General features: G+C 63.2%; 4 protein-coding genes across 4 annotated transcripts; 3 read left to right on the top strand and 1 right to left on the bottom strand.

Moving 5' to 3' along the window:
• Positions 1–1,551: 1,551 nt before the first annotated feature.
• Positions 1,552–3,704, bottom strand: MNEG_6721 (hypothetical protein; the record flags this gene model as incomplete). The annotated part of the gene is made up of 6 exons (XM_014044808.1): positions 1,552–2,012; positions 2,203–2,266; positions 2,498–2,678; positions 2,958–3,028; positions 3,218–3,271; positions 3,555–3,704. 6 exons carry the CDS (start codon positions 3,702–3,704, stop codon positions 1,552–1,554), a joined length of 981 nt encoding a protein of 326 aa, XP_013900262.1.
• A 2,121-nt stretch (positions 3,705–5,825) lies between these two features.
• On the top strand, positions 5,826–10,215 carry MNEG_6720 (hypothetical protein; the record flags this gene model as incomplete). The annotated part of the gene is made up of 5 exons (XM_014044807.1): positions 5,826–6,045; positions 8,564–8,829; positions 9,443–9,502; positions 9,733–9,894; positions 10,057–10,215. 5 exons carry the CDS (start codon positions 5,826–5,828, stop codon positions 10,213–10,215), a joined length of 867 nt encoding a protein of 288 aa, XP_013900261.1.
• Positions 10,216–12,922: 2,707 nt separating this feature from the next.
• Positions 12,923–13,910, top strand: MNEG_6719 (hypothetical protein; the record flags this gene model as incomplete). The annotated part of the gene is made up of 3 exons (XM_014044806.1): positions 12,923–13,146; positions 13,407–13,454; positions 13,616–13,910. 3 exons carry the CDS (start codon positions 12,923–12,925, stop codon positions 13,908–13,910), a joined length of 567 nt encoding a protein of 188 aa, XP_013900260.1.
• A 459-nt stretch (positions 13,911–14,369) lies between these two features.
• Positions 14,370–14,886, top strand: MNEG_6718 (hypothetical protein; the record flags this gene model as incomplete). The annotated part of the gene is made up of 2 exons (XM_014044805.1): positions 14,370–14,699; positions 14,848–14,886. The coding sequence occupies 2 exons, from the start codon at positions 14,370–14,372 to the stop codon at positions 14,884–14,886; spliced, it is 369 nt and encodes a 122-aa protein (XP_013900259.1).
• Between the last annotated feature and the right edge of the window lie 360 nt (positions 14,887–15,246).

Here is a 15,246-nt window from a genome sequence, read left to right as displayed (position 1 = left end):
AAGGGCGGGGCGGGGACCAGAGCCCAACCAACACACAGAATGATCTCGTTGAACAAAGCAATCCATGGGCGCAGAGCTCCGAGGACCCCAGGTTGTGCTCACCTGGCACTAAAAAATTCCTTGTCTCCCCCCTCCATGCTACTCTCGTCCTCGTGCCAGGAGTGTGCGGCCCCCGCCGTAAAGCAGCAGGCCAGTGCAACAGCCGCGAGGCCGAGCGCTAGGGCCCGCCTCCTGGCTGGCGCCATGACTGTCACTGCTATGGCAGAGGTGCCTAAGCTTGTAGTTTGTTTGGCAAAATGCCGCGCACCCGCGCGGGCGCAGCCTAAGGTCGCACGTAGTTCGGTGGTTTTTTCAAGCCGTCAGTGCACTTCGGCTGTTGCTCGACAAGGTCCAAGAGGAGTTCGATTGGAAGTATTGTCTATCAGTTATAGAAGATTGACGTGTCTGGATCGCTTTGCCTAAGAGTCGATCAGTAATCGAGTTGGGCAGCTCCGCTCACTCGATTTACCCGGCAACCGACCAGGCTTGACCAGTCACAGGTCCTGGGCGAATCAACGGAGCCGTTGATATATCAATATGAGTGCTATATTTCATCAATCTGTGGCGGGCAACTTACTGTGCACAGGCGCCTTGCTAGTCTTGTGACAGGCTGACAGCGAACCGCTTGCCGTCGTGCTGCTTTACTGCTTTGCACGCCGCTCATCAACAAGATGCGAGGGACATCGGCAGCCAGCCAAGAAACAATGTTACACAAGGGGCAGAAAAAAGATGCCTACAAGGACTGGAGCTCACAGCGCACACCCTAGCAGTCCAAGCCGTGCGAAAAGCGGTGCTGAATGCATGCAGGGACAGAGCAGCGTGTTCCATTGCAGCATCAAGGATGGTGATTGAGGTGCATGCCGCGGTCAGTCACTTGGTCAGTCAAAGCTGTGTCGATTTTGCAGCAAAGCTGGAGGTCAATGGATGCGCACAGGGTCATTGCAAATGCAGACGCATCACAAGATGGCAAGCTGCCATTGCAGGCTTGTTGAGGGCACCCCATTTGGGTTTAAAAATGGCTGAGTAGCACCCTGAATGGGTGTCTCAAGCACGTTCAGACGTTCACAGGGGTGAGCAGGCACATGGATACCCCACAAAGTTTGGGCAAGGCATTCGGCGCCCGACGCAAAGGGCAGAGCTGCGCGTCGTCCAGTTGGGCACATCGCAGTGCTCCTGCGGGGTGTCGCCTCCCTGCCGGCGGCAAGGATGGCAACGCCGGTCAAAGAGTTGCTGTGGCTCTCACGAATGCGTCCTGCTGGGCTCCAGTGCTTGTGGCGCTCAAGTGGAAGGGGGCTCGTGTCGTCAGGTTGTGTTCATGCTGGGCGAGCCCCCCACTTGTGTGAGTTCAAGGGTGGAGTGTAAGGGATGGGTGAGTCTGGTATAACGGATGCAGCTGGAATTGGCATCATTTGTAACCCTTGTGGCCCTGGTAGCGATGTATCCTTGAACCATGTGCACGATCTCAGGCACAGGGTTGTTGACTCTGTGAACTTGACTGTCAGTATGACCCGCTTACTCACTTAGGTTGAAACCGCCGCCGCCGCTGCGCCCAAGCGCACCGCTGCCGAACAGTCGTCCATTTGCGGCCCCACCGCTGTGCCGCACGACGCCGTTGCCCGCCCCGCCGCCCTGGGCCAGCAGGGAGTTGAGCGCTGCCGCCGCACCGCCCATGCTGCTGCCGCCGCCGTGCACGCCGCCGCGGCCGCCGAGCCGGTCCGCAGATGACACGCCTCGGGGTAGCTGATCAAATACACCACCGCCACCGCCGCCCCCTCTGGTCAGGGCACCAAAGCCCGCGGGCGACTCAGGGGCCAGCGCCGCGCCGCCATGAAGCAGGTTCCCCAGCAGCCCGTTGTTGGCGCCGCGGCTGGTCTGGCCTATGTTCATCCCGTTGCCCCCGCCCCCACCCCCGCCAACGCCTCGCCCGCCCGGTGAGGGGCCACGGAGGGCCATGTTGCTCTGTTGGAACGCGCCTGCTGGTGCGGCAGCGTGGGGACGCCGGAAGACAGAGTTCAAGTGGGATCAGTACACCTGTTCTGGGCAGTAAAACATTCCCTTTGCAACGAGGGGCCCACCTCGAGGAGCTGTCAGCAAGAATGCGAGCCCCTTCAAGCCTGCTGCATTGTGTCCCTGGCTTCCCCCGCACTTTTGCCCGCTGCTCACCGCCCAAGATGTTGCCAGTGTTGGGGCTCATGTCGATCACCGCCGTGCGGCGCACAGTCGTGACCTGGAGGTGCGAGGAGGGCGTCACCAGCCCGGCCCAGCCTGACGGCCCTGTGGCTGCACGCCTGTGAATGCCCCTTTCACAACGCTCCCGCACCTTTTGGGGTAGCTCTGCTGCCCTGACAGGTTCCAATACAGGGGCCCAAAGAACCCAGCTTTCACGTACACATTCAGCAATGCGAAGCAAAAGCAAAGAGAATGTCTCTCTTAGAGGGCGAAGGGTGAGCTCGCTCACCATGTGCTGCTGGTGGTGCAAGCCGCCGCCGCCAGCAAGGCCCATAGGTGACATGCGCGTGGGCCCACCGCCACCGCCACCGCCCCCCGTCATGTGGCCGCGCATGCCACCATCATGCTGCTGCTGCCGCTGCTGCTGCTGCTGCAGCTGCCCGACCATCTCCTGCAGGTGGCGCGTCTGCCTGCACCGTAACGGGAGCAAGGTGGGGCGATCACCAGGGGCTGTGCAGAATGAGCGCCATTGAGCGTGCTGGCTGAACAGCCGCTGACCTTGCACCGAGATTAGTAGCCCCGTTTCAGGTGCGATCACACCGACACCGACTACCGTATCGTTCTGTGAAGCCTTTCAGGCTCCCCCGGTCCAACAGCCGTCGCCTCTGTCTGGCGGCACAGTAGCCACCTCATCATTGCCGCCATTTACCCGTCGCCCCAATCAATAGGCCTCGCCGTCCCACGCTCACTTGGACTTGTGTTCGTACTTGGTGGCCATCTCCCTCAGCTCCTGGTCCAGTAGCTCACACTTGTGCTTCGCCTGAAGGGGCGTAGTTCGGGGCCATGCATTGCTCAGACTGGGAGCGCACAGGGACGCTTGAGATGCAACGACAGGGACAGGTGGTAGCTGCGGGTCGGCGCTGTCCCTGGCGAGCAGCGCCCGGCTGGGGCGGAGCCTCGTGGCACGACAGCCTGTGCTGCGTGTTTGGCTGGGGCAGGCGCAGCTCACCGCCTTGTAGGCCTTGTGGATCTTGCCCAGCTGCGCCTCGCAGTGGGCCCTGAGCTGCAAGCAGGGCGCAGGAGGTCCGGCAGCAGCGCGGACGTGGGCAGGTTGTCGGACGGTGACTCAGCGTGCGGCGGCTCAGCACGCGCGGCGGTGGGCATGAGGGGCGCCAGCAGTAGGGGTGCTCAGGCCTGGTTGCAGGCGACACCAGGGCCGGCGCCAAGGCGTGTAGGCGTGCGGCTGCTCAAATTGCAAGCCCCGCCAGCCTAATCACCACGCAATGGAGGCGGAATAGGCCAGGAACAATGACATCCCAAACTTATGAACCTGCCAACGCGCTCACCTTCACCATCTTCTTCTCGCTCGCCATCTCCCGCTTGGCGCATGCCCTCTCGCGCACCTCCTCCGCGAGGGCCTGCTGCCGCCTGTAGAACTCTATGCTGCACGCCAGCGCGCTGAGCGCCGTCTCAGGGGTCTGGCCGAGCAGCGCCATCTGTGGTGGCAGCGGTGGACCGGCCATTCTAAAGGCAGGGACCACGAGGTGACGTGGCATGCAGCCGGAGGGCTCCACTTGGCTGAAATTGTTTCGAGCACAGAACGTACTCGCCCAACTGGGGTCCTTCAGGCCGAGCGGCAAGCAGCATCAGGCTCACCCTTGTGTCATTGCTGTTAGGCTGGCTGACCCTCAGCACTTTGACTGATCTGCAAGGCGGAGGGGTTGCGGCATTGAAGGAGAGCTGGCAACAATGAATGCGGCATCAACAGCACAGTCCAGGCTCGTGCACTGGTGCACCCTGTTGAGGACTTGCTTGCAGAGTTCAAGGCTTTAGTTGACCAGCTGGTGGCAGGGCGAGCCCTAAGCAGTCGGCCATACAAAGCTTCCCGAGCACAGGCAGTGTCTAGCACGGGCGGCTCACTCTTTGGAGATTGGGCCGTTGCACACGCTGCAGGGGTCACCGGCCTTGACTATAATCTCAGCACACGGCAGGCCTTCAAATCCAGGATGGATAGATTTGTGAGCGTTGTGGTGCAGGCAATTGCAAATACATAAGCCAAGAGCTTGAGAGTCGCCCAGCACGTACGGTCACAAGTGCACTGAGAAAATTGGCCGGCACGTAACCACACGCTGCAATCCACCTGCAACTCACAGAAGAAGTGGGCGCAGGGGGTTGCGATGCATCTGTCTCCAGGCACAACATATTGCCAGCACGCATTGCACTTGATGGTCCGATCCATTGTCTTCGCGGGTCCCGCGTGCTGAGCGCGCTCTGTGGGCGCTACTGGCGCCGCCGCTGAGCAGGCCTGCGGTACTGGCACGATTCCCAGCTTATATGGATGATAAGCCTATCTAGGCTGTCCGCTGGAGGTTCATGCCTTCGCGGGCCCGCTTGCCATCGCAAGCGTAGTGAGGAGCAAGATCCAAGGTTTCAGCGTCTCAGTGTAAGAAATATAAGCCTTAGATAGCCGGGTAAAACCAACGACAGGCCCGTGGAGCGGCAGCAGGATAGCAGCTGCTTGATCTGACTGTTCAAAAATCACGCTGCAGGCACGCGTGGATTGTATTCATGACGCGTGGGTATGTAAGCCTGAAAGCCAAAAACACGCAATGGCTACAATAGCGCCGTACAACGGGTCCCACGCGCAAGCCGTTGCAGCCGCTTGTGCTGTGGGTGCTGCGGGCGCTGCGGGCGCTGTGTGCATCGTCCGCGAGGGCGCGACGGCGATCCATATGAACACCTTGCAAAAATTGGGATTCAGGAGCAAGACGTCGACCAGCTGCACGCCGGTGTGCTACCTGTGCTGCAGGCGCTGTCGTCCACTGCGTCTGCATAGCGCAAGTTGCAGTTTGCTGCCGGAGCAATCACCCGGCGGCCGCGTGCCCAACAGGCTCCTCAATGACCCCAATTTCATTGCAGGACCTGATTGTTACTCATCACGGCATTACCAGCGCAATAATGCTCCTGCCCTGCGGCGCTTCGCCCTCCGACGTCGAGCAGCCCCAGTTCTGCAGCAGGTGCTTGGGATGACGCTCTCGCCCATGGCCGCGACACGCCACCAGCAGCAGCCCGTCCAGCCCAAAGTCACACGTGCAAGGCCGTCAATCACCCTGCAGCAGTATGCAGCCTGCTTCAGTAATGCCCTTCAAGGCTGGCTAGCCGTCCCGTCGTGTTGATGCGCCGTGTCCGCTGAACGCTCCCTCCATCCACCCACCCCTGTGGCTCAGGCTGGCCGCCATGGCCACGACCTTCAAGACACGTGGCCTCCTGCTGCCCGCGCACCTCGCACCCCACCCCTCGGTCTTGGCCCTCACATGCGGCAGCAGCCACACGTGAGGTCGCGTGCCAAGACCAGCACCAGAACTTGCCGCAAGTTACAGCGGCTGTAAACGTCCAACTGCAGCTGCTTGATTGGCTGCTGCGGCTGCATCTTCCGTCCGATGGCGTGTGCACACTATGGTCACGCTGAATTACATGTGATACTCACCACCCCTTGCATGCGCACCCAACCTGCCGGCCCCCACAGGCCTGCAGCCACAGTTCCCGTGCACTGGCTGCTGCCTGGAGATGACCCCACCCTCTCAGCCATCTCCTTAGTGGATAGCCTAGCCTCTACCATGGCGGCTGCCAAAGATGCCTCGCAGGCAGCGGCGGACGGAGTGGTGTCGTCGCAGCGCCTCGCCGACGCCGCGCGCTGGGAGGCGGTCGCTGCGAGCGTGGGGACGCTGCCGGGCCTGCAGGGCGCCGGCGAGGCGGCCGCGGCAGCGCTGCTGGCGGGCGCGGGGTCTCTGGGAGCGGTCGCGGCGGCGGGTGTGGATGACCTGCTTCTGTTGTGTGGTGGGAATGCCAACCTGGCAGAATGCCTTTGGCGGTTTTTCAGTGGCGAGCTGCATGATGCAGGCTTAGGCTGTGGGAGCTTGTAAGCTGACATGTCAACATCAGGCTGTTGGTCCGTGCCTGGCATGTGTTGAAAGCTGACCTGGCGACAACAGCGTTGGCTTTGGTGTGCACAGCCTTGCACCCAACGCCCCATGTGCATTAGGCTCAGCTGTATACAAGGGTTACAGCACAACAAATATGTACATTTCTACTGCTGCTGCCACACCACAACCTCACACAGTGCGACTGCGTCACCGTTGCCAGGGTTTACCAGACTGGCAGTTGCAACCTCAAGAAGCCACAGAGTTGTATTGCGCAACATCACCTGGCGTCTCAGTCGGCTTCCGAAATGCCACCCTCTCCACCTTCAGCAGTGATCCCCGCGTTTCGCCGGTACGTGTAAGCCGTCATGTCCACCCCGTCCATCGGGCTGGCATCTGCCGCATCCAGGTCTGCCTCTCTTGAATCACCCCCGCCGGCCGCTGGCCGCGCGGCGGCCCCCGGTCTGGACGTCTGCACACGGAAGCCGCCCTGCAGCTGCTGCTGGCGCGTCGCGAGCATCTTGGCCTCTGGTAGCTCCTCTTGCAGGGCCGGGTGGGACGGCGCCAGCTCGCCCAGGCGTTGCAGGCTCTCAACCGCGAGCTGCGGCTCTCCAAGGTTGAGTCGTGACCTGGGCGGTAGGGGTGAAGGTTGAGGCGCAACGCGAAGAGTTGGGGCAAGGAGGGCGTGGCAACAGGCTGAGCCCTTGCGCTGGTGTGAGAGGGTCACCCCTGATGTCGGTTGCAGCGACCCCTAAACATGCGAATCAAATGGCACGTCCGTAGTGCCTGCGGCTTGCCCGCTAGCAGATGCGATGAGATTTTGAACAGCAAGCGATGCACATGTCACATCTAAGCGGTCCAGCGCGCTGCACCTGGCCAGCGTCAGCCAGGCATCTGGCCAGTCAGGCTGCAGGCGTGTGGCGCGCTCTGCTGCCTGGACTGCTTCAAAATCGCGGCCGAGCAGCAGCAGGACCTGAGGGGTCAGGGTCGCGGGCGGCCGCAACGACACGCATAAGTGATTCTAGACTCAGCAGGTGATACAAAGCAAGATGTTGTTCAAGGCGCTCGCGCTGCCACGATCGGTTAGCCCCACGCAACACCTGAGCGTTATACAGGGCAGCAGGCACAGAGCAGATGGGCCAGCGTTGCTTGTCGAGGCGCACGCCGGTCCGGCCCCCTGGCGGCATGTGCCATCGCCAGGCACTAATCCATGCAATCGCCAGCTGCCACGGGCTGGATCCTGATTCACCTGTGCGCGCATCTCCTCCAGCCGCGCGTCCTCCCCGTGCAGCAGCGCCTGGAAGCCATTTCAAGAGAGACGGCGTGCGCCCTCAGCTACCCCTGCGCACTGCTGCTGCTGCTGCTGCTGCTGCTGCTGCTGCTGCTGCTGCTGCTGCTGCTGTTGCCCAATCACCAACATCAATCAGGAGAGGCAGCCAGAAAATAGGCCAGTGGGTGTTCAACCAAACGCAAGAAGCGAAACAAACACTGAATTCTAGCTGCAGAGCTGGGCAGCTGCGTTGAATCGAGCCAATGAGCACGTCACCTTTCCAAAAGCATGGAGGGCGCCGGCATAGTCCCCCGCCTGAGCCGCCTCCACGCCGCACCGTCTCAGTTCCTCTTTGCTGTCAACAGCGTCTGGCGGCGGCGGTGCCGCGCTGCCCCTTGGGCCGCTTGCGCCACCCTGGGCAGCGGCGTGGGCAGCGGCGACATCACGATCACTATCGTCGCCATCAGACTCGTCGCCACCGCCGCCAAAGGCTTCAAGTGTGGGTTGCAATACTTTGCGTTGGTTGTCTTGAAGTCGAAATGACATGCCTCTACACTGCAACGCGGTGTCGAAGTTGGGAGGTACCGTATATAGTAGATGAGAACTGCGCTTGCTCTACGGTGTTGCAGGTCTGCACTACAGTATTTCGATTTGAAACGAGTTTCCAGAGATGCTGTGAAGGCACCAACCGGCACTGCGGTGCTGCGCGAGGCGGGCGTCGCTCGCCGTGCCGCCAAGACTGTCACAGGCAGTGGCACTGCATTCAACCTGCAGTGCGAACAGGCTGGAATTGAGCAGCACGCTTGAGCTTACATAGGCCGCAGCAGCATCACCAGCAGATGTCGAGCGCGGCCACCGAGCCTCAGCCAGCTGATCCCGGCGGTGCGCACAGTGCCCCACCGCCTCCGCAGCCCGCGGCCGCGCCACGCCCCCCAAGGATCAGGAAGACGCTAAACTCAGTGATAGGTGCGCCGCCGCAGCTCCTTGCACCCCAGCATGCAAACCCGCGCTTGCCCATGCCCCCAGCCTCCGGCTCCCAGACTGTGCGTCCTCAGACTGTGCAAAGGTCTCTGCTGTGCGCGGGCGCCGGCACCGCAGCGCCTGCCCCCACCCTGCAGCGCCCGCCTCTCGCCCGCACACGGCACAACCCCACCGATCGCCGCAGTGGAGCTGCAGCAAAAGGTGAAAGACTGCCAGCTGCGCCTGGACCGCGAGGCCGCGTGCAACTTTGAGGCAAAACTGGAGCTCGAAATGCTGAAGGCCATCTGGTACTCCCGCGGCGCCGTCGAGGGCCTGCTCGCCGCCGGTGGCGGCGACGCCGGCGCCGGCGCGGGCGCGGGCGCGGCATCGAGGACGCCTGCATGCGGCTCCCTCTCGGCGCAGCGGCGCGGCGGCGGCGAGGAGGACGCCGCCACGCAGCTGTCGATGCACGTTGAAGGGCTTAGGCAGCTCATCTTTGCGCAGCCGCCGCGGGCCAGAGGTCGCGGCGGTGGCGGCGGCGGCAGCGGCAGGGGCAGGGGCAGGGGCAGGGGCAAGGGTAGGGGCGCGGCCGCGGCGGACGATGTGGACGCGGGCATGCTGAGCGTGCTGGCGGGGTCCCCGGCGATCGCATTGGCGGACGTCCTGGAGGGGTGGGCGGTCTGATGCTTGGCGTCACCTCGTTTGCGATGGCATGCCCGCCCTGCATCACACGGGCTTCGTAGACAGGGGTGCTTGTGTGCGCAAGCAAGCGGTGCCGGATGCCAGCCTGCCCGCCCGCATCGCACTCGACTTGCATGCATGCCCGCACGCGTGCTCGCCCCTCAGCCTTGCTCGCCAGGCCCCAGCCATGTGCGAGCAGCATTCCCCTCATCCCTCACCAACCAGCGCTGTCCCAGCCCCTGCCCGTAACCAAGGCGCTCGCCGCTTGAGGCCCAACACCTGAGAGATCCGCCCGCTCCCACTTGCGACCCCGGTCGCTGCGCGCAGCATCCAGCGAGAGCGGCTGGGGCCGATTATCGACACGGCCGCTTTCAGGGCCCGGTGGACGCCCACTGTGCTGCAGGGGCGCCAGGCCGTCGCGCTCGCCCAGTGCGGCGACCCCCTATCTACCGCGGTGTCTAAGGTACGTGGCCGCCAGCCCAAGGGTTACAGGGTTTGGGGGTCTGAATTTACCTTGCAGCAGCTCTGTGCACACCTGGCGCCTCAAGCGGGCGTACCCAGCGCAGTGAGACGTGATGCGCGAGGGCCGCAGTGGGGTGCAGCTGAACGCGCCACCCCACTTCCCGCCCTGTGCGTCCGCTGATTGCGCCCCTCACCTGCCCTTGCATGCGTGCACGCGCGGCGCCCGCGCAGCTGGCGCTGGACTCGTCCGCGGCCAGCCTCGGCGTGCTGGTGTTCCGCCCCTGGGCGATCGACCTCATGCGCATCCGGCTCGACAGCGGCGAGCCGACGCCGGGCGCGCCGGCCGACGCGTACGACCGCGTCGTCGCAGATCTCCATCTGACAGAGCGGCAGGTGGGCGGTCTGGGCGGTGGGCCCGCCGACCAGGATCGCTGTTTGCGACGAGTGCACCGCCTCAGCGCGGCATGCTGGACACGGCACGACTCGACGCGACACGCGAGTCCTGACTGCTGTCGGCGCCGCCCTTTTCGCTCTCAAAAACTGCAACGCCCGCAGCAAGCCGCGTTCCTGGCGCTGCGGCGGTGGTGGGAGCGCAACCTCGCGCAGATCAACGCGCGGCGCCGGGAGCTGGCGCTCGAGGCGCTCAAAGCGCCCGAGGATGTCGCGCTGCAGTCCGAGGTTGCGGATGATCTGGAGCAGGCCGCGCGCATGTAAGCTCCTAGCTCACACGCGTGGGTCCGTGTACGCAGCGGAGTGGGCGTCGCATGTGATGGCTAGGGCTGGAGTTTGGGGCTGTGCAGGCAAGGCCAATTCAGCTAGCCGCAAAGTTGCGACCCCAACACCTGGACGCTGTGCAAGCCTTGTCACTGGGCCAGGGCGGGCCGAGCGCTTCACCGGCCATCATTGCAAAGTCCCATGTTGTGACTTGTGGCGATATGAATGCAGTAGCTAGGTTTTGGGATGCGACTCGCGCGTGCACCACGGCATCCCTGCAGGTACCCTATCTCGTGTGCTGCAGGCATCATCGTTGCGCACACTGCGCTGCTGACATCGGGCCAACTGCTGTGGTTCCATGCGCTTTGCTACCCCTGGATGCCGAGCTTGACAGGATTGCTGGATGCGATCAGCAGGCGCCAGCAGCAACAGCAGCAGCAGCAGCAGCAGCAACAGCAGCAGCAGGGCCAGGAGCAGCAGCAGCAGCAGCAGCAGCAGCAGCAGCAGCAGCAGCAGCAGCAGCAGCAGAAGGAGAAGGGCGAGGATCAGCAGGGGCCGGCAACGCCGCCCCCAGCACCGCAGGCGCTGCCACCACCCGAGGCACTGCCGCCGACACACCCCCGAAGGCAGGAATGGAGCGGCTCCCGAGCCGGAGCAGCTGCCAGCGACTCAAAAGCTTGACAACAGCAGCTGAGTCCTGGGTTGGTGCCTGGCGCCTGGCGCCTGGCGCTTCGTCTGCACTTCGCCTGCAGCTTTCAAATCAGCTGCTTGCAGAGAGGCTGCACCCCTGGCCTCTTCTTGGTGGCCAACAGCCCTCGCTATTAATGGACATTGGGTTGTGTGTTTGTGGGGCGGCGCAACGACCTGTTGGGAAGGAGATCGATCAACGGCCGCTTCACAAGCAGGGGTGCGCTGCGTTGGAGGGGAGGAGGCCCCACCAATTGCAGCTCCTTTTGCCACAATGCTGGCATCGGGTGTGAACGTCTTTGTAGCACGTGGGGTTCTTACTGGAATGTTTGTTCAGCCAAAAATCTTCAGGACACGCTGGTGTGGTCGGCACTGCCAAGAGTGCATGTGCGCATCCTATGCACATGCATCCCAGTTTGGTGCACGACTCAGACCTGAGCCTTTACCCTGGCCGCCACTTCTGCCACCATCTCATATCCACAAAGACTCGGCAACTTTCACGCTGGAGTTGTATGTGAAGTTTGGTATCCAGCTGGGATGTGTTGACACCCTCTTCGTTTTACCTCGGATTTATTTGACTGGCCAAACCTTATCTTGGCTTTTGGGGGCCCCTCCTGCAGCGTGGTGGCATGGCCACAATTGCACGCACACCTCCTGGCTCCACCAGCAAGACCCAGCAGTTTTGCCAGCTCATGGCTGCCCCCACCATCACAATCGCAAGTCGGCGCACGCACAATCCCTCATGGCACACACTCATGCTACTCTACGAGCCTGATCTATCTGTGCAGCAGCACCTCCGCGCGAATGCCACCGTTGCTGATATCATCCGTGACGTGGCTGTCCAGTCTGAGTCTGCGGCTGCCCATTGCTGTATCCTGGCGAAGTCTTGAAGACATGCCCATGTACAGACTGATGGCTGATTCCCGCCCACTTGATCTCGTTTTTTTTAGGGGGCCCTGGTGAACTGGTACTGTGGTGGCTGCAGCCTGCACGTTTGACTCCAGGACTGCACGTTTGCAAGACTTTGACGCGAAGCGCCAGAGCTGCCACAATTGCTTCAGAGCACCCCGGCATGCTTCAGGGACGCGTAGGAGCATCTGGTTGTTGGGCCCTTCAATCCATTGCCCATGCGACATGTGCGCGGTTTTTGGCGGCTTGCAGTTTAGCTGCGGGGAGTTGTGTGGCGTTTCGGAGTACCTGGGCATGTGGTGCAGTGGCGCACCGCATGTCCTCGGGGTGAGGCGCAGCCACTGGCAAACAAAGCATGGAAGCTGACAAGAATTCATGCCGCGAGAACTTTGCCTTTGCCCTGCTAGGTGTTGACCCACTGGCTCGCCTGGGGGCACCACGCACGTCCGTTCGTCTGCAGCATGGCTGGTGGTGTCGACATGTATATGCACCCCACCTGCACGCAGCCGCCCTTCTAGGCAGGCCAAGAAAACATGGGTTCATTTTGCAGCTCGGCACTGTGCTCCTGGGAGCGCTGCCATTGACCGCTTCGACGCTGCTTGAACTTTGTTGGGGGGAATCACAATCACCACTACCCTGAGGGACTTTAGTGTGCCCTTCCTGGGCCTCAAGCCGGTTTTGTCACGCTTTGAATATGTTTGAGTGTCTATTCTATCACCAGTAATGATGCTGTGCGACCTGTATAGGTGCTGTAACAAAATACCAAGCGAGGATGTGGGAGCTGGGGCATCAGCATGGTGTCGACCTTGTGCACCACCACGCTCAGCTATGTACCCATGTTCCTTGCTCTGACAGGCTCATGTCCGCACGCAGGTTGTGCCCATGCTTGAGGCCTGCTTGAAGGCGTTGTGTTGCGCGGGTGCGCTGCCCACCAACCAACAGCCGCCCAAGCAAGCAAAAGCGGCACTGCTTTGTCGCGCATGGTCACGATCCGGGCCGTCACTGTGCTAAGGCATCGCACAATGCTGCGGCATGCGTTTGTCGGATTTTGCTTTACAAACAATCATGCGTTCATCGTTGGGGTCTTGGTGAGCTCCAGATCACCGTCATAATGAAGCTTATAAAAGACTCGAGAGGATGCCAACTCCTTCAAGAGGACATCCAGTCCAAACTGATGGAGCTGCTGGGGTCACCCGAGGAGGAGGCGGGCGAGGAGGAGGACGCGCTCGCTCGCTTCCTGGTGCTGCTGCTCAGCAAGGGCACAGACCGCGCGACAATTGAGCAGGAGGTGATGGACGTAATGCCAGAGGAAATGGGTCCTTCCTTTGTTGCTTGGTGAGTACAAATGTCGTGTCGGCGCCGTGCTTCGGCTGCGCATGTGTTTGTGGGATCGCGGCCGCTTGCCGCATCCTGCTGCAGCCTCGGCCAGTTGTTGCATTCAAATATGGTAGCACATGCTTTTAATTGATGTTGATAGCGGGCGTGCACGGGGCGATCAAGTTCCACTGCAGCGGCCGCTGTGCCAGTGACAGCATGTTGTGTCCGCCGCTCCTGATATTGCGTGACCGCCCGCTGCAACCGCATCCGCGTCTCAGGCTGTACGAAACCCTGAAGCATCAGCCAGATCGTTACTATTCCCCAGAGTGAGCGCCGCTGCTGAAAGGAAGCAGGGGTGCCATGCCAGCACCAGCCCGGGGGATGGCGTGGCTTCTGCTGGGCTCGCCTGCATGTGGCTCCAACCCTTGCCCACCCCAGCAGGCAGCGCCCCCACCCCAGCCTGCCTCACTCCTCACGCATTGTACAGGGACGAGGCTGCGGCTGGGGAAGAGGCGCATGGCAGAGTGGCAGGCGGCCAGGATGAGGAGGAGCTCGTGGATTTTGGCGGGGACGATGACGACGCTGACGTGCAGGGGGCGGCGGTGGGGGATGAGCAAGATGACGAGGATGACCACCAGCAGCAGCAGCACGAGCCAACTGAGCAGCGCCAGCAGCAGCAGCAGCAGCAGCAGCGCCAGCAGCAGCAGCGCCGCCGGCACGGAGAGGAGCGTCTGACAGACGATGCGGACGGCAGCAGCGGGCGGAAACGCAAGGCCATGTGAGGGTGCTTGCGCGAGTTCGTTCATTTCCGATGTGTTCAGCACGCATGCACAGAGGCCATGCATGGGCGCGAGCTTTCATGACACGAATACTCGCGTGCGTCACAGCTGTCGCTAGCCCCTGACCCGCCAATGACTCAGAACACCTCCACCCCTGCCGGCGCACCGCTCCTCAACCGAAGCGTTTTCGAAGCGCCTGAGCAGCCGGCTGCGGAGGCAGCGGCCCCAAGGACAAGCAGCAAGTTCGCAGGCCGAGTTGCGAGCAAAGTGGAGGTGGCGCGGCCGGCGGACGCCAAGCCGGCGCGGAAACAAGACGCCAGGCCGGCGCCGAGGTCCGAGGCAAGGCCGGCTCCGAAGGATGGCGCTGGCGGCACCGGCGGGGGCGTGGGGCCCAGCGCGCGCGGCGCGGCAAGGGCCGGGCGCCCGGAGCGGCCGCGGCTGGGCGTGCTGGGGGCCGGCATGATGCGGTCCCTCAAGTCCACGCTGCAGAGCGCCCGGCAGGAGGTCGTGCGGCCGGCCCTGAAGATGAGCAGGGAGAAGATCGAGGAGAAGATCGCGGCGGCCAAGCGCAACACGGCCGCTGCGCCCGCGGGCGCGGGCGCGCAGCGCGACCTGCGGGCCACGCTGACCGCGCGCCGCTCGGGCAGCGGGGGAGGCGACGCGGCAGCGGCTGCGGCAGCGGCGCCTGGAGAGCCGGCAAAGCGGGGTGCGGCGGGCTCGTCGCCATCGCCGGCGGGGCCGGCGGCGGCGGCGGGCCTGGGGCCGCGGAAGCAGCCGCTCAAGTCGCAGGTGGTGAGGCCGAGCGCGGGCCTGAAGGCGGCTGCCGCCGCGGCAGCGGCGGCCGCCTCAACGGCGTCAGCAATGTCTGGGCTTAAAGTGGGCGGCGGCGGCAGCGGCAACGGCGGCGCGGAAGCGGGGGGCGCGGCCGCCGGTCCTGCAGTTTTGGGCGGGGCGCCTCGGAATGTGTTTGAGCGTTTGAGTGGCGTCGGCAAGTCTGGGGCGGCCGCGGCAGCTGCAGCGGCCCGCGCGGCGCAGCCGGAAAAGCAGCCGGCGGCTTTGGCTGCCAAGCAGCAGCAGCAGCAGCAGCAGCAGCAGCAGCAGCAGCAGTCGAGGCCACAGGCAGTGGCCCCGGCGCAGAACCAGGGGGGTGCCGGCGGGCGGCCCAGCGTATTTGCCCGGCTTGGCGGAGCGGCAGGGCTGGCGCAGCTACCAGCAGCAGCAGCAGCAGCGGCGGCGGCGAACGCTTCGGCGCCCTCACCCACGCCGGCGGTGGCAAGCAGCGACCAGCGGGCGGCCAAGGTTGCCAGAACCAACGGCGCACCGCAGCGCGGCGCCGCGC

This window comes from Monoraphidium neglectum (assembly GCF_000611645.1).
Source record: "Monoraphidium neglectum strain SAG 48.87 unplaced genomic scaffold scaffold01121, whole genome shotgun sequence".
NCBI classification, from domain to species: domain Eukaryota; kingdom Viridiplantae; phylum Chlorophyta; class Chlorophyceae; order Sphaeropleales; family Selenastraceae; genus Monoraphidium; species Monoraphidium neglectum.
The sequence above is the reverse complement of the archived record's forward strand: the minus strand, read 5'-3'. Positions and strand labels throughout refer to the sequence as shown.